Source organism: Diabrotica virgifera, chromosome 7 (assembly GCF_917563875.1).
Source record: "Diabrotica virgifera virgifera chromosome 7, PGI_DIABVI_V3a".
Classification (NCBI taxonomy): Eukaryota; Metazoa; Arthropoda; class Insecta; order Coleoptera; family Chrysomelidae; genus Diabrotica; species Diabrotica virgifera.
In genome coordinates this window covers 15,748,104-15,766,930 of record NC_065449.1, presented here as the reverse complement: position 1 = coordinate 15,766,930, position 18,827 = coordinate 15,748,104, and the positions used below count along the sequence as shown (strand labels likewise).

General features: G+C 32.4%; 1 protein-coding gene across 3 annotated transcripts in view; it reads right to left on the bottom strand.

Moving 5' to 3' along the window:
* The window catches only part of LOC126887968 (stromal interaction molecule homolog), a 149,322-nt gene that overhangs the window by 42,746 nt on the left and 87,749 nt on the right, over positions 1-18,827 (bottom strand). For all 3 annotated transcript variants that reach the window (XM_050655927.1, XM_050655929.1, XM_050655928.1), the window contains one exon: positions 18,330-18,591. In XM_050655927.1, the coding sequence (XP_050511884.1) occupies positions 18,330-18,591 (262 nt within the window). The remainder of the gene's footprint in view (positions 1-18,329; positions 18,592-18,827) is intronic.

Here is an 18,827-nt window from a genome sequence, read left to right as displayed (position 1 = left end):
TTCTTCCGAGTATAGATTAAGATTAAAAAGACTGGGTGGCAAAACAAAGCCTGTCATACTCCACGTTTGATGAGTAGTTTTTCAGTACGACTATTTCCAACTTGTATAGAGGCTACTTGATTGTAATATAAGTATTTTAGCAGTATTATATCGTAGTGCTCAAGGCCTGGTGTACTCAGGCAGTGGACTCACAATTTTTTTGTAAGAGAACACGCATACAAAATAGTACCTCTCGAGGTACTAGACCATTTCTCCAAATCCAAATTGCTGATTAGCCAGTCTACTTTCACACAGAAGGAATAGCCGGTTTTGTATAATTCATAAAGTCCTCTGAAGTATATGGTCTGCATTTGGTGGGCTTGCTTTTCTTTGGTAATGTTATAAACATTAACTCCAACCAATCATCTGGTATTTTTCCTTCATTGTAAATTTTGTTAAAGAAAGTGGTTAAGTAGGTAATGTTTTCCTCGTCCAAAAGTTTAAGTAGCTCAGCAGTGATTTGATCTGGTCCATATGAATGAAGTAATCAATTTTATCACTAAAGTATGAGACATAGCTGAATAAATACCAATGTAAAATAATAAAAAAGAAAATGAGAGTCATAAAAATAGAAAGATTATTCATTGTATCAGTTTACAATCACCATCTCTATGTGCTCTGACAGACAGGCAGCGTTAAGGGCTTTGGAAAACCCAAGAAGCTAGTTCTTGAGTGCAAGAGAGCACTGAATGATGTTGCGCTGATTAACAGGATTAATCTAGTACGGTTACCAGGACACACAGGTGTGGAAGGCAACGAACGGGCTACGCACTGGCAAGACTGGGGTCATCCATTCTGCCTGTGGAAACCGAACCTGTGATTGAGGTGCCCTTCAGTACTGGCCCCTGATTCTAATTCAAATTTCGACTCAAAACAAGTCGCAATCAATATGGCGACGTTGAAATGTGACTGTGCGAGCCTTGTGGATTTTAGCTGAACTAACGAAATGATGTCATGAAATAGCGACTTATCGAAATTAATTGCGACTCCAAAAAAGTGGTTGATATTATAATTTCGAGTTGAAATTATTGTGACACGGACATGAATGAATGGCCGAAAGCGAGGTTAGGTTTAGTTTAGGAGATGTGTTTTGTTTATTTCTTGCAAGCAAAACTAAAGCAAAAGGTATTCATATGGCTGGGTTTTATGGAAATTTGCTGGTTTTGGAGGAATTAGATAGAATCGTATTAAATTAGAAATATAATAATTAAGAATGTTCACAACGTGAATTATCAACTCAATGAAAGATGTAACGTAATAATCTGGGAAAATTAGTATAAAACAAGGAAAATTATGTACCAGCTATTTTATTGCTGGACATGCTGGAATTAAATCTTAAGATTTCATATATTAGTAATATAGCTATGCGAAGTCCGCAGAAAGTGTGCTATTTGGTTTATAAACAAATTAGCGCTCCGAAATCTTTGTTTCAATTGTTGCTCTGTAACTCAGAAGATTTTAACGTTAAACCAAAAACACTCACATAAAAATTCACTGTAATTTAATTCTGCACATAGATATTTTTTTTCGATTTCCTTCGGCGGAAATTTTCCTCGGAAAATTCGGGATTTCCAAACAAAATATTTAATTTTCAACTAAAATTTTAGGGAAGTAATTATTTATCAATAATTAAATAACTTGGTGACATAAATCTTTTTTGTTATGAGTGTCTTGAAGATATGAAAATTTGTATGTACAAAGAGGACCGGAATAAAAAGGTAACGGTTCAAATATTGAAATCCTGTTGTTTATATCTCTGTCGCAAAAGCCGATCAAATTTGACCGGTTATACCTGGAACCACTCAATTCGATTTTTTTTTCTTCGAAGAAGAAGCCGTGCCGTTTTCAACAGCGTTAACTTAATTTAATTTAATCTGATATTTTCTGAGGGGTTCCATTTGTTTATAAGCCAAAAAATTGTTTCTTTATAACATTCCTGAGACCGCTCAAATAGTCCAATTTCAATTCTGTAAAGTACGTTGAATAGGTATAGAGCTTTTTTATACGAAAATCATAGTTATTCTGGTGTATAATAATCTTTCTGGTTATTATTTCGACCGAAATTTTTTAATTAACATTTTAATTATTGCTAAACTATTGGTTAGATTGTCGCCGGTCTCCTGATATACAGGGTGTTTCATTAATAATTGTCCATATAGTAACTGGAGAAACCTTAGCACAAAATACGAAGATTTAACCTAAAACACTTAAATAAAATGTGGCCCCTTACTGAGTTACAGGGTGTTTTATCTAAAAATTTAAAAACTATTTTTGCTCAGCATTTTCAAACTATTCAACGTATCCTTTTCATACTTGGCAAAAAGTGCGACTGCTATACACCCTACTAAATTATGATAAACAAACGTTTCTAACTACTACCAGAGGCGTACGACAGGGGACAGTGAATGGTTGACCCTTCTCAAATTCTACGCCACTGGAGGAATTACCATTTTAGTGCCGTTTTTAGATTCTCCAATACTTTATACGTAAATAATATACTCTTCATTGGTAACGATAAAGTCATTAGTTTTCGAGATATTTGAAGTTAAATATGAAGCGGCACAGTTATTTTGATTAATTTATGATATGATTCATAAGATTAAAATTTAAAAATTATTTGTATGTACCCAGTACTTTAAAACTATTTGGCGTATTCTTATCATACTTGGCAAAAAGTGTAGGTACTGTACACCTTACTAAATTAAGATAAATGAACGTTTCTAGCTACCACCAGCAAAGGCGTACGACAGGGGATAGTGGCTGGTTGACCCTTCCCAAATTCTACGCCACTGACGAAATTGCAATTTTAGTGTAATTTTTTGATTTTTCAGTACTTTTTATGTAAATAATATACTCGTCATTCGGAACGATAAAATGATTAGTTTTCGAGATATTTGAAATTAAAAATGAAGCGACACAATACATTAATCAAAATAACCGTGTCGTTTCATTTTTAACTTCAAAGATCTCGAAAATTAATGACTTTATCGTTACGAATAAAAAGTATATTATTTTTATAGAAAGTATTGTAGAATTAAATAATTTAACTAAAATGGCAATTCCGCCAGTGGCGTAGAATTTGGAAAGGGTCAAACATTCACTTTCCCCCGTCGTACGCCTCTGGTAATAGCCAGAAACGTTTGTTTAACATAATTTAGTAGTTTGTATAGCAGCTATACTTCCTGCCAAGTTTGAAAAGGATACGTCGAATAGTTTTAAAATGCTGAGCAAAAATAATTTTTAAATTTTTAGATAAAACACCCTGTAACTCAGTAACGAAGCACATTTTATTTAAGAGTTTTAGGTTAAATCTTCGTATTTTGTGCTAAGGTTTCTCCAGTTACTGTATGGACAATTATTAATGAAACACCCTGTATAATCTACTAGGTATAAAAAATCTTTCATGTCACCAATTAATTTAATTTTTGATAAATAATTACTTTCCTAAAATTTTGATTTTCCGAGTAAAATTTTTGTTGAAGGAAATCGGAAAAAAATAACTTTGTACAGAAATAGATTGCGGGGAATTTTTATTCGAGTGTTTTTGGTTTAAAGGAAAAATCTTAGAAATTACAGAGTACTAATTGAAAAAAAAAAGAAGATTTGGGAGTGCTAATTTGTTTAAACACACTTAAAAATATAACAACACTTTCTGCGGACTTGTCATACCCCATATTACTAATATATGCAATCTTAAGATTCGATTTTAGCAATAAAATAGCTGGTAAATAACTTTTCCCAAAATGACATTTTTTCGATAATTTGCCCAGACTATCAACAAACGTTGCGGTGGTTGCATAGCCAATAAATCCAATTCGCAAAATTAAATTCCGACAGAGGGCGCTCAAAATTTCAAAGATGGACGATAACTCTAGGAAAACAATTCATTTTGTCATTTGACCTCACAGTTCTAAAACGTTAAATTAAAATCATTTACACGAGTGTTTTGCCAAAGTAACCACTAAGTTTTGCCACTAAGACATCTTATAGGTTTTTTTTTTTTTTTTTTTTTCTCTTTTTCTTTGGAGTTGTATGACTACGGGCCCTTCAAAGCTCATTCGCCGATTCACCAATTTTGCTCATTTATTTTACAATAATATTTTCCTATACTTATCTACTCAACATTTTCTATCCTACTTATTCTACATACTTTATAAGGAATGACCACAGGGCAGTGGGAATACCACATCAGGCAAAAACACAGTTTTACTTATATATTGTAATATATTTTAATTTCGGTCTTTACGTTAGTTAGTTTATAATTTGATTTTTATATTTTTAATATATATATATATATATATATATATATATATATATATATATATATATATATATTAAAAGACTATATATATATATATATATATATATATATATATATATTTCATCTGTTTGATTATATATATATATATATATATATATATATATATATATATATATATTAAGAAGACAATGATATATATATATATATATATATATATATATATATACGAATTTCTCTATTTTTGGGTATAGAAGTCAAACTGGGGCCTTAAAGTACACTATTATCCAATATTCAAGCTTTCGGAAATGTTTATTTCCTTTCTCAAGAATTTCTACAATGCAATAAGATAAAATTTAGAACATATGTATGAAAGAATAAAAAATATTAATGAGTAACTTATTATAATATAACTTAACTATTAATAGTGTACTTTAAGGCCCCAGTTTGACTTCTATACCCAAAAATAGAGAAATTCGTATTTCCTAATAAGTCAATTAAGATACTATTTGTATATATATATATATATATATATATATATATATATATATATATAGTCTTTTAAGTCCCTTTTACTTTTCAGTGTCGGGACTAATGTCTATTCACGTGTGCACAAACTTTGACCATTGTTTTCTATCCTGCGCCAGTCTGCTTGCTTCTGCTACGGTTTTCCCTTTCTTTTGGATAATCTTCGCAATTGTAGTATCCCAGTTTTCTGATGGTCTTCCTCTGTTTCTTTTTTTCTGAATTCTTGCTTCCCATACTTTCCTTACTGGTATGTTTCTTCTCATTCTTTTCATGTGGCCCCACCAACTCAGCTGTTTTTCTTCGATGTATTCTAGGAGGGGTTTAGTTTTGAGCTCCGCTCGTATATCTATATTTCTTAGTCTGTCTCTTTTTGATACTCCTTTTACTCGTCTTAGGTATTTCATTTCCAGTGCCTGGATCTTACTCTTCATACTTCTTGTTAATACCCAAGACTCGCACCCGTATGTAAGTACTGGTCTGTATATCGTGTTGAAGACAGTTATTTTGGTTTTTCTGGATATTTCTTTTTTGTTTAAAAATTTGTTGTTAATTGCGTGGAATATTTTAGACGTTTTGTTAATCCTTTCTTCTATATCTTTGTGTTGTTTTCCGTTGTTTTCCACTGTTACTCCCAGGTATTGAAAGTAGTTTACCTGTTCTATTGTTTCTCCATTGATTTGTATGTTTAATACGGGTTGTTCTTGTGCTACTACCATAATCTTTGTTTTGCGTGTGTTTATTTTCATCCCATGCCTATTTAATACCTCATTCCATGTTTGTAGATTATTTCTTAGATCTTCCTCTTTATCTGCCATGACAATTACATCATCAGCAAATGCACATTCTGATATTCCTATTCTTTCTAGGTTTCGGTAACCTACATGTAGCTTTTTTAATTGTGGTATACATTCTTTGATTATTTCGTCCATGAAGATGTTAAAGAGTGTAGGGCTCATGACTCCTCCTTGTCTTAAGCCTTCAGATGTTTTAAATTGTTGCGATTTCATATTTTTATGCATTATGTAATTCGTGTTTCTTTTATATAGACTTTTGATGACTTCTATTAGTTTTCTATCAACTCCTCTTCTAATTAGACTGTTCCATATTGTTTCTCTTTTCGCTCTGTCGAATGCTTTTTCTAGGTCGATGAAGGCCATGTACGCTTTGGTTTTAGTCAGTAGTGTTTTTTCTGTTATTTGCTTCACTGTGAATATGTGATCTTGCACCCCTCGGCCTTTCCGGAAACCACTCTGGGCTTCTTCTAGTGTCGTTTCTATTATATTCTTCAGCTTTTGTTCTAATACTGTTTCATATACTTTCAGTGCCGTACATAATAGTGTAATTCCTCTATAATTGTTACATTCTTTGATATCTCCTTTCTTATGTATGGGCAGTATTACTCCCATCTCCCAGTCCGACGGTATTTCTTCTTTCTTCCATGCCTCATTGCATATTTCTCTGAGCAATTTCCTACCTTCCAGTCCCATATACTTCAGCATTTCTGGTGTTATTCTATCATGTCCAGGAGATTTCCCATTTTTAAGTTTCTTTATTGCTGTTTCTATTTCTTCGTTTGTTATTTCATCTGTGTTTTCTTCCTGTTCTGTTCTTTCTTCATTTTCTTCGTTGTTCTCTTCTCTGTTTACTTCATTACTAGTTAGTAGTTCTTGAAAGTGTTGCTTCCATCGTTCCATTATTTCTTGATCGTCTGTTATTATTGTTCCATCTGTGTTTTTTATTCTTGTATCTCTTGTTGGTTTGTCTATTCTTATATTTTTCATTGTTCGATAGAAAAGTTTTTGATTTTCTTTACTGTTGTATTCCATCTGTTGTCCGAATTGTATCCAGGTCTTTTCTTTTTCTATTTTTATCATGTCTCTTACTTTCTTTCTTTCTTCTTTGTATCTATCGTAATTTTCCTCGGTTTTGTTCCCTAAGTACTTTTCCCACATTTTCTTCTTCATTTTTACATGGTTTTTGATTTCATCATTCCACCAGCTCGTTTGTTTAGTTTTGTTGTTTTTCCTGTACACCCCACACGCTTCTTTTGCCGTTTCAATTAATATATCTTTGAGTAGTTGCCATTTTTGTTCCAAATTGCTTACCTGTATTGATCTCATCAAGTTTGTTATTTTTAAGTTTGTCAGTTCTTCGTATTTTTGAGCCATTTGTTTGTCTCTAAGCTTATAGTTTTTAATTGTTTCGAACTCAATCTTTTTTCTATTTTCTGCTGGTCTAGTTTGGGGTTCTATCCTATGTTTTATTTTAGCTTCTAATAAGTAGTGGTCACTGCTTATTTCCGGTCCTCTTCTAACTCTTATGTCTTGGAGTGCCCTTCTATTATTGCGTTCTATCAGTATGTAGTCGATTATTGATTTTTCCGTTTCTCTTGGTCCTTGTCTTGTAAATTTATGAATATTTTTGTGCTCATAATGTGTGTTTGTTACTATTAGGCTATTTAATTCACAAAATTCTATTAATCTTCTTCCATTGTTATTTCTCACCTCCTCACCATATTTTCCAATTACATCAGATGTCGACATATCTTTGGTTCCTACTCTACCATTAAAATCTCCAATAATAAATATATTTCCTTTACTGTTTTCTACGGCTATGTTGAGGTCTTCCCAGAATTTGTCCTTTATTTCCTTTTTCTCATTTTCATCTGGGCCATACACCGTGATTATGGTTAGGTTTTCTTCCCCTTCATCCTTCATCTCTACTGTAAGTATTCTTTCTGTCCAACTTTCCCATGTTTGTATGTGCTTTATTCTGTCTTTATGTATTACACATCCCACTCCCGCTGCTGCTCTTTTTTCGTTTGGCACACCGCTGTATATGAGAATATGTCCACCTTCCAAATACATTTCTCCATTGCCTTTCTTTTTGGTTTCTGTTATTCCTAGTATTTCTATTCTGTTTCTATCAAACTCATAGCTTAATTCTGCCTCTTTTCCATTTAGTCCTCTCACATTCCACGTTGCTAGTCTCCAAATTGTTTGTTTATTACCATTACCATTTTCATTTCCTGTTCTTTGCCTCGTCGTTTCCGTTGATGTCTTGCCATCTCTTTTCCATGTGGTTATTGTAGCCAGTTTTTTGTTTGCGTGTTATTGCTTCTTTGTTCTTGTATCAATTCATTATTTTTTGTACTCCATATCCATTTTTCTCCATTGATTATTAATTTTTGATATCCTATTTTTACTTTCTTGTTTTCTTCTCTCTTTTTTTCTGCAATTATTTTGAGTTTATTTTGGATTGCTCTTTCTTTTACAGTCAGATCATTATTTATATAAACCTGTTTGTGTTCTCCTCTCATTAGTAGTGTTTTATTTTTCATTATTTCCAATTTTTTTGGGAAGTTATCTACTTTGACCAAGTATGTTTTGTTCTTGATTTTTCTTACTTTTGCATTATTTATTGCAACTTTTAATTCCTTATCGACGAAGTTTTTGACATGGTCTTCTATTTCTTTTTCGTTAATATTTGGTATATCCAATCCATTTATGATTATATTGTTTTTCCTGTTTTCCCTATCATTCGTTTCTATTCTATTTTCTACTTCCTCTATGTAGTTCATTTTAGCTCGTATTTCCTTTATTTCGTTTTTCATCTGCAAATTTTCTTCTATTAGTCTTTTTATTTCATCCTTATACATCTGATTCATTTCTTTCACTTCTCTGATTAGATCTCTTGTTTCTTTCATCATTTCCTCTCCATTTTCGGCGATCAGTTCCTTTATGCATTCTTTAATTTCTATTTCTATTTCTATTTTTAATATGTTCTATAAATAATTGCATTAATTCTGTATTATTAATTTGTGATAATATATATGTTAAATTTATTGGGTGTGTTATATTTTTACAACTGTATAATTTACTTATAAACATATTTATTTTTATTTGTATTAGAGGGCAATTTAAAATCATATGTTCAGCATCACCTATTTCTCCACATTGACAATATGGATTGTCTCTTAAATGAATTTTATGTAGATATGTTGGAATCAATGCATGGTTAAATCTTAACCGGCATATTTGTCTCACTGCGTATTTTGGAAGAGTTGTCATTGCAAACCATGGTCTTGATGGTATTGTACATTGGATTTCTTTATAGTACATACCTTTTTTAATTTCCTCAAATTCTTTGCTCCAGATTGTTTTATATATATTAGTGCTAATATTTTTAATTTCTTCAGGTGTACATTTGTAGTCAATATATATATCCCTTCTTTTAGAGCCTGCTTAGCTAAGGAATCCACCAGTTCATTACCCATAATTCCGCTATGTCCTTTGACCCACACTAACCGTATTTTTTTTAAATCTGTATTTAATTTGTTAATATTTTTGATTATTTCCAAAATAATATAATTTACTTTGGAAGTTATCTTCAGGTGCTTTATTTTTGACAAAGCGCTTTTACTGTCACTTATTATAACAATTTCTGAATTTGTGACAATATGTTGACAATACTTCAAGGCTTCTAGTATACCTATTAACTCCGCCGAATATATGTTTGTGTTTATATTTAATTTTACCATTTTTTTATACTTAACTTGTGGATCATATATTGCACAGGCTGTTCCCTCCTTGTTTTTTGATGCGTCTGTATAAATTTGATATGAATCTATATAAATTTGATATAAAGACGACTCAAAATTATGTTTCATCTGTATGCATTCATTAAAATTTGATGCTAACTACTGATTTGTTTTTACCTTTTTTTCATAAAAAATCTGGCCCCCTGATAATCACACAGTGTTTTAAAAATTATTAATCTATCTTAGAACTTCTAATTTTGTTTTTAATTTAGTTAATAGGTACACTACAATTTATTTTACACCAACAGATAACAATTTTTAATCAAATAAAAATAGTCTAGGCGCCAGAGGGGTCACCGTATCATATTCAATTCTGATGGACAAACCCAACGGTTTCTTATAAATTTTTGGCTGCTGATTACGAATTTCGAGGGGGGATTTCGATCCGAGTGGTCAAAAAATTGTTATAAACAATTTAATTGTTTATAAATTGTTTATAAGGTTCTGGCTCATAAACTAAAAGAGATAAAAAAAATGTTTCAAATAAAAATTTGTTCCTTAATAAAAAACGAAGAAAACACCGTTCACTAAACTTAAATCTAACAATTAGAACTCAAGATATTGTAAAATTAGTGCACAATCCAAACTACAAATTGCAAAATAAGTATTTTTCCAAGCTTTATCGATCATAACTCGGCTTCTACGCATGCAAATATGTCCTAGAATATGTCGTTTTAAATTTAGATTACTTGATCTTCATCTCTTTTAAAGTTATACCCGTTTGAAGTTACAATTTTCTTAAAAATATTGTACATTCATTTGTTTATAAGGGTTTCAAGCAAATTTGAGCTATAAACGTTTATACTTTAATGAACAATAATGATAGAAAAACTCAAAAGGAACAATTTGAGGTTATGAAAATGTTCATAAGTTTATTTTTGGCCAAGATGTCGATATTTTAATGGCGCGCGCTATGAGGCGCAAGATCGGCCCACCGCGTAAAGGTTCACGCGCTAACTTCTCGATGCAAATTATAATTTCTATGTATACATACGTTATCTTCATTTTTCATTTTTGAAGATCCTTATAAAATTTTATCATATAATTCTTATAATTAAATCATCATACTGTACCTCGTATCACCTTTCATTCTATTTACATTGTCTTCTATTTTATGCACTAAATGAGAAAAAAACATTAAAACCTAATATTTCAGAAGTATAACTAAAAAGTAAGTTGATATTATTTACTAATACTATTTTTACAAACATTTTTTTCATGCATCTGCAAATCTGCATAGAGATATACAGGGAATATCAGCTTTTTTTACATCTGCATAAGTTCTTAGCGAAATTTTAACAGTTACATGGTGGTACAAGTCTGTTCTTGTAGGCAGTAAAACTGAAACTTTTTGAGGCTTCAGAGTCTAATTATCTATATGATGTCCATATAAAGTGGATCTAGTTCTTTTGCAGCATCATCAAGGCCCGTCAATTGTGTGTATGCCGCCACATTATAAATGCTCGTTTTATATGCAATGATGATGCTGCAAAAGAACTCGATCCATTTTTATATGTATATCACATATTGGCTCATTTTCATGCGTAGAAGCCGAGTAACGATCGATAAAGCGTCGAAGAATACATACTTACTTGACTGTGAGCCAATCTTGCGCCTCATAGCGCGCCATTAAAATATCGACATCTTAGCCAAAAATAAACTTACGAACATTTTCGTAAGTTCAAATTGTTCCTTTTGAGTTGTTTTATCATTATTGTGAATTAAAGTATAAATGTTTATAGCTCAAGTTTGCCTGAAACCTTTATAAACAAATTAATGTACAATTTTTTAAGAAAATTATAACTTCAAACGGATATAACTTTAAAACAAATGAAGATCAAATAATTTAACGAACTTTGTTTGGAAGCCTCTTAATTAAGCTTTAAAAGGACACCTTATAGGGCTCATTTTCGTGCGTAGAAGCCGACTTACGATCGGTAAAGCTTCGAAAAATATTTATTTTGCAATTTGCAATTTGCATTGTGCACTAATTTTACAATATCTTGCGTTCTAATTGTCGGATTTAAGTTTAGTAAACGGTTGTTTCCTCGTTTTTTATTAGGAAACAAATTTTATTTGAAACACTTTTTTTATTTTTTTTAGTTTATGAGCCAGAGCCTTATTAGTCCAGAAAGCCACTGCGCATCCGCTAGGAAAAATATTCTAATTCGGATTTTTTGCACAATCTTACTCAAAAAGGACTCCTTTTAACAAATTTGCATGTTGCCAGGACCAAAAGGTGGTCAAAAATTTTTTAAACGTTTTTTTTTGTTTTTTCCTAAAATTATTATTTTTGCATGAAAAAAAGTTTTTTTAGGTTTTTTGGATCATTCCAAACAGAAAAGGTCTTTAGTGACTTTTCTCTAAAAATGATAGTTTTTGACATATAAGCGATTAAAAATTGAAAAATTGCGAAATCGGCCATTTGTAACCCTCAAAAACTATGTGAAAAACTGAAAATTTGAATGTTGCCAAGGTCAGTAGATATTCTTTAAACATCGATTGATGAAATCCCGAAGAGTTTTTTGCAATACAATATTCAAAACTCCTTTGCTTTTTAATTGCTAATCAAGCTTGCGCGACACTATTTTCCACCGACAGTATGGTGCAAATGAAAGGAATAAATTCGTTATTTCGTAAACTGGCGACTTTAAGGAAAAATCCCGAAACAGGTCGATTTTTATTTTTAAGTTATAATATTGTGGCATATATGGTATACTAGTGACGTCATCTGTCTGGGCTGGGCGTGATGACGTAATCGGTGATTTTTTTAAATGAGAATAGGGGTCGTGTGGTAGCTTATTTGAAAGGTTCTTCAATTCTCTAGTCAGTAATGCAAACATTTACATAATTATTCATACAGGGTGTGCTTCTACTTCTTTTTTTGTCAAATAATTTAATTTAATAAAAGTTTTTTGGACACCCTGTATAAATATTTATGTAAATGTTTATATTACTGAATAGAGAATTGAAGAAACTTTCAAATGAACTAGCACACGACCCCTATTCTCATTTAAAAAAATCGTCGATTACGTCATCACGTCCAGATGGATGACGTCACTAGTATACCATAAATGCCACAATATCACAACTTAAAAATAAAAATCGACCAGTTTCGGGATTTTTTCTTAAAGTCGCCAGTTTACGAAATAACGAATTTATTCCTTTCATTTGCACCATACTGTCGGTGGAAAATAGTGTCGCGCACACTTGATTAGCAATTAAAAAACAAAGGAGTTTTGAATATTGCATTGCAAAAAACTCTTCGGGATTTCATCAATCGATGTTTAAAGAATATCTACCTACCTTGGCAACATTCAAATTTTCAGTTTTTCACATAGTTTTTGAGGGTTAAAAATGGCCGATTTCGCAATTTTTCAATTTTTAATCGCTTATATGTCAAAAACTATCACTTTTAGAGAAAAGTCACTAAAGATCTTTTCTGTTTGGAATGATCCAAAAAACCTAAAAAAACTTTTTTCCATGTAAAAAAAATAATTTTAGGATAAAAACAAAAAAAAAAACGTTTAAAAAATTTTTGACCACCTTTTGGTCCTGGCAACATGCAAATTTGTTAAAAGAAGTCCTTTTTGAGTAAGATTGTGCAAAAAATCCGAATTAGAATATTTTTCCTAGCGGATGCGCAGTGGCTTTCTGGACTATATAAACAATTTATAAACAATTAAATTGTTTATAACAATTTTTTGACCACTCGGATCGAAATCCCCCCTCGAAATTCGTAATCAGCAGCCCAAAATCCATAAGAAACCGTTGAGTTTGTCCATCAGAATTGAAAATGACACGATGACCTCTATTTGGCGCCTAGACTAAAACTGGAAACTAAGTAGGTGAAATTATTTTATAATAATTGTGTTCTCGAAATTACACGAGGTGGTCGGGATATTTTGCATAACAATGTACATTCTATGTACAGAATATATACTACATTTTATTTATTTGTTTAATTTTGCAGTCGCTTAAACATTAAAAAATACTATGTATAATACAAACGTTAAATTAACGAAATGTGTGATTTGGCATTAGTTAGTTTACGTCATTATGTAGAGTATAATAGGAATGAATACTGAGGAACACTGCAATAGTGTTTTTAAGTCGAAATTATTGTTAATTACAACATAGACCGCAAATAAGTACACAAATTAATGACAAACTCAATGTTTTCCTAGAGTTGATGCTTTTCAAATTCGTCACCAGGCGTCGCCCACTTTGCGGTTCCTCGCCAATAAACAGGAGGACCAACCCAAATTCTGAGCAGTGATAACGTTAATATCCCCAGTTGAAACTAATACCGAAATGAATAAGAATCACTATAAATTGCATCTGTCATGGCGGAGTCGAAATTAAATTGCGACATCGAAATGAATTAGAATCAGGCCCCTGGTCGGGGTAGTCTCAGGGAGCTACTTCTGCGGAGGTCCCAGGACTCCTGGGTCAGTTGTGGAGGTTTTAGGCAGGCTAGGCCCCACATGGTGAAGCCATCCAAAAGTCTGACAGCCCAACTGCTTCTTCTAGATCATAGAAGAAGCTCCCTGGTGGTCAGTATGCTCACCGGCCACTGTAGACTCCGACGGCACCTTCATCTGCTTGGATTGGCGGATGACTCACGGTGTCGTTTATGTAATGAGGAGGAGGAAACCTCCTCACATGTCCTCTGGGAATACCCGGCATTGGCCTATCAGAGGTGACAGCTACGCAGCCGAGCCAGGTGAGGGAGTTGCCTCTTAGTGACTTTCTGTGAGGCCATAAGTTTCTGGGTGATTAGACGCTTGGGGTGGCATCGGCAGATTTGTAGACCCTGCAGATTCTGACAGACATGGGAGCCCGGTGCAGCCTGAGCCCCAGAAACCCCGAAGACCAGGTTCTTATCTGGTCTAAGTCTAAGTGTCTGAAGAACTCACAAGTGGGCCCTACCCCGATGTACCATACCATCAGTTTAAAAACGACCAAAGACCTAATAGATGGAGAGGCAGCGCTGAAAAATTTCTTTGAATTTACTAAAGCTAGATTTTTCACAGTTGGTTATGAGTGTGTAGAGAAACATACTGCGGTCGGTCAAGTGAAACGTAGAACAGGGGTTACTGAGAGGGTATCAAAGTTGCTTTCCTACGAAGGTAATTAAATCCATTTACTAAGGCTGAAAATCGGTACACACATTATAAATTAAATATAAATAAAATTTATTATAGTCGGTCAGCTGTATGACGGGACAGAGCCGGTCGGTCGGCTCCAATAGTCGATTGAGGAAATGAAGCATTTTGGCTCGCAATTTTTTCGTCTAGCATGGATTTACTTGAAATTTTCGCAGAAGGTAGGGAATAGTCCAATGATCATTTTATATATCATGCCGTTATCATACGCTAAAACCTTGGGGGTGGGAATTTTTTATTACATTTTAACCATGTAATTCGATGAAAAAATTGATTCTAAGAAAAAAATGTTTTTTACATTTTCTTCGTAAAACTAATATTTTTCGAGTTATTTGCGCTTAAAAATAACAGTTTTTCGACGAAAAAATCGACTTTTTTAGAGGGATTTTTGAGAATACCTCGAAAAATATTCTATATATTTTTGGCGATAAGAAGTTTCTTCAAAAATTATTTTGTAGGATTTTTAAAGAGCTATAAGACTGTAAATTAAATTCCGTAAGATCCCTTAGTTTTTAATTGGGGCGGGTTTAAAGGGCTCGAATAAGGGGGTGTTTGCTGGTAAATAGAGATTTTAAACAGCTGTATCTGGCTAACTATTCATTGTAATGAAAATCTTTGCACAGGGTACTTTTAGTCATTAAAAATGCTACAATTTAGTAGTTTATAATTTTTTTCGCATCTTCAGTATTTTCGGAGATATTCTGAAGTAAAAGGTGAAAAATACCAAATTGCAAAAAATCAATTTTTCTTTAAACTCCAATTTTTCCAAAATTAGGCATTTTAAATAGGTCAAACTTCTTGAGTGTATTAATAATATAAATATAAAAGGAACTACAGAAAGGTGAAGACGACCAATTTTGAAGGAAGGTAGTTAAGGGGTTGTTTTCACTGATTTTTTCGTAGAGAAAAATTTTCATGCTAGAAACTTTTTATTATTATTTTTTTAAAGGTCTAATTGTATACTTGAAAAAAGATTACTTAAGTTTTCCACGAAAAATGCAAATTTTTCCCATTATTTGGCTTTGAATATTTCAAATTATGCATTTGACGAAAAAAGTTAACCTTTAATAAGCCGTATCTCGGTTTGTATTGGCCTTAAAGATATTATTGGAAAAGAATTTGGTTTGTGTTACTAAAAGATACAATCTTGATATCTACATATTGATTAAATGCATATTTTTCGAGGTATTCTCAAAAAACCCTCTAAAAAAGTCGATTGTTTCGTGGAAAAACTGTTATTTTCAAGCGCGAATAACTCGAAAAATATTAGTTTTACGAAGAAAATGTAAAAAACATTTTTTTCTTAGAATCACTTTTTCCATCGAATTGCATGGTTAAAATGTAATAAGAAATTCCCACCCCCAAGGTTTTAGCGTATGATAACGGCATGATATATAAAATGATCCTTGGACTATTCCCTACCTTCTGTGAAAATTTCAAGTAAATCCATGCTAGACGAAAAAATTGCGAGCCAAAATGCTTCATTTCCTCAATCGACTATTGGGGCCGACCGACCGGTTTTGTCCCGTCATAAAGCTGACCGACTATAATAACTTTTATTTATATTTAATTTAGAATGTGTGTACTGATTTTCAGCCTTAGTAAATGGATTTAATTACCTTCGTAGGAAAGCAACTTTGATACCCTCTCAGTAACCCCTGTTCTACGTTTCGCTTGACCGACCGCAGTATGTTTCTCTACACACTCACAGTAATTAACTGTGAAAAATCTAGCTTTAGTAAATTCAAAGAGATTTTTCGGCGCTGCCTCTTGGTCTATAACCTCTTAAAGGATTTTTTTCTTATAAACAAAATATACAAACAAACCCATCAAACAAGCTTCCCAATTAAAAATTTCAGCAAAACCTATAGTCCGTTCTTTAACGGTAAAATATTGCAAAACCTCTAAATTTTAAAGAACCGCTTGGATTGACATGAAATTTGGCATACACATAGCTAACAAGTCAAAGAAAAAAAGTGATATTGTGCCGATATGTGCTTTTGCCCTGGGGGTGGTTTTCACCCCCTCTTGGGGGTGAAATAATATTCGTCCAAAGTAAGTCAGGAAATGGATAAACTGGCTAATTTTAAGTAACTTTTTTTCTATAGAGTTTTTTCACTAAGTCAATACTTTTCGAGTTATTTGGCAGTGAATATGTTCATTTTTTCAACAAAATAACCACGCTTTTAGACGGTTTTTCGCAAATAACTCAAATACTAAGTATTTTGTCGAAAAAACATTCTTAGCAAAAATATAGCCTGTAAAAAATTTAAAAAAATGGTGTATATATCACGTCTCTATACCTAGTAGAAGCAGAGTTATAGCTAATGAAAAATAGGTTCATATTCGTCAAATTCCAAATGGAATACTTTAACGTGAAATAACCAAAAATGAAGCACATTTCGGGGAAAACTCATTACAACTTATTTAAAGCGTTTAAAAAAAGCTTCATTTTTGTTTTATAAAAAAAAATTCTAGCATCAAAATTAAACAAGTTACGCTCAAAATAAAGTTAGTCCCTTTTGGTTTTGGTAAAAAAATCGAGAAAATCACCCCCCAATTAGTATCTTAAATGAACTTAATCGTTACAATTCACAAGTTTCTTGATTCGTGTATATATTGTTTATATGATCTGTAAGTTTCATCGGTTCAAAGTCCTTATTATTGAAAGGGCTGTAGTTAAAAGGGGTTGAACGAGTCACTGATCACGAATGTATGCAAATTTAGAAACACCAAATCTTAATCAATTTTTGGCTAACAGAAAAACAAAAAAATACATGATATTCATAAAAGCAAATCTGACTTTTTCTGTTTTTCGAGATTTTTGGTATCTCTAACAATTTTTAAGTTATTTTGAAAAAAAGCATATTTTTCAAAATTAAATTTTTTAAATATTTTACTTTGAAAACAAATATTTTCAAAAATGAGCACTCTGAATCAATGAAACTTACAGATCATATAAACACAACATAAGTAAAATAATTTGTGGAGCGGTAACGATTAATTTCATTTAAGTTGCTAATTAGGGGGTGGTCTTCCCGATTTTTTTTTGCCAAAACAAAAGGGACCAACTTTATTTTGAGCGTAACTTGCTTAAATTTAATGCTAGAAACTTTTTGTAAAAACAGAAATAAAGCTTTTTTTAAACACTTTAAAAAAGTTATAAGGGGTTTTCCCCAAAAAGTGCTTAATTTTTTAGATATTTCACGTCGAAATATTCTATTTGAAATTTGGTGAATATGAATCTATTTTTCATTGGCTATAACTCTGGTTCTACGAGATCCAGAGGCCTAACGCGTACACCATTTTTTTTTACATTTTTATAGGCTATATTTTTGCTAAGAACGTTTTTTTCGACAAAATACTTACTTTTTGAGTTATTTGCGATAAACCGCCTAAAAATGTGGTTATTTGGTTGAAAAATGAACATATTCACTCGCAAATAACTCGAAAAGTGTTGACTTGGCGAAAAAGCTCTATAGAACAAAAGTTACTTAAAATTAGTCAGTTTACCCATTTCCGGACTTATTTTGGACATATATTTTTTCACCCCCAAAAGGGGGTGAAAGTCACCCCCACGGCAAAAACACACATCGGCACAATATCACTTTTTTTCTTTGACATGTAAGCTATACGTGTGCCAAATTTCATGTCAATCCAAGCGGTTCTTTAAAATTTAGAGCAAAAACCGTGAAAGAATGGACTACTATCACAAAAGGATTTCGTAAATACTCACCCCTTAATCCTACTCCACGACCGTTGGCATTCCTATAAAGAACGTTTTCTAAGAAAGTAAAACCGTTGTTATTCATAATGTTGAAGCCGCACAACATTTCCACTTGTTTCCATCGATGGACTCGTTCTTGTAATTCTTGAGTTACTTCGTTCAGTGCCGTTCTGGCTTCGACTATGCTTCTGTCCACCTCGTCGATAGATTTTCCGTGTGTGGAAACGAATGCTCCTACCAGGCTCGATCTTTTCTTCCTCAGTTTTTCGCACTGAAATAACAGAAACGTTTACTGACTATGACATTTACAGTGAAAAGTGATACTATTCGTGAAACGTGACATTTACACGTGGAACGTGTTATTTTTCGTGAAATTTATTGAAAAACGTCACACTTTATCGTGGAACAAGACGTTTTTAAGTGCAATTATATGTGAAATGCGACGTCTTTTGTGAAATTTGTCGTGGAACTAGATATTTCCATGTAGAACGTGATATTCTACGAAAA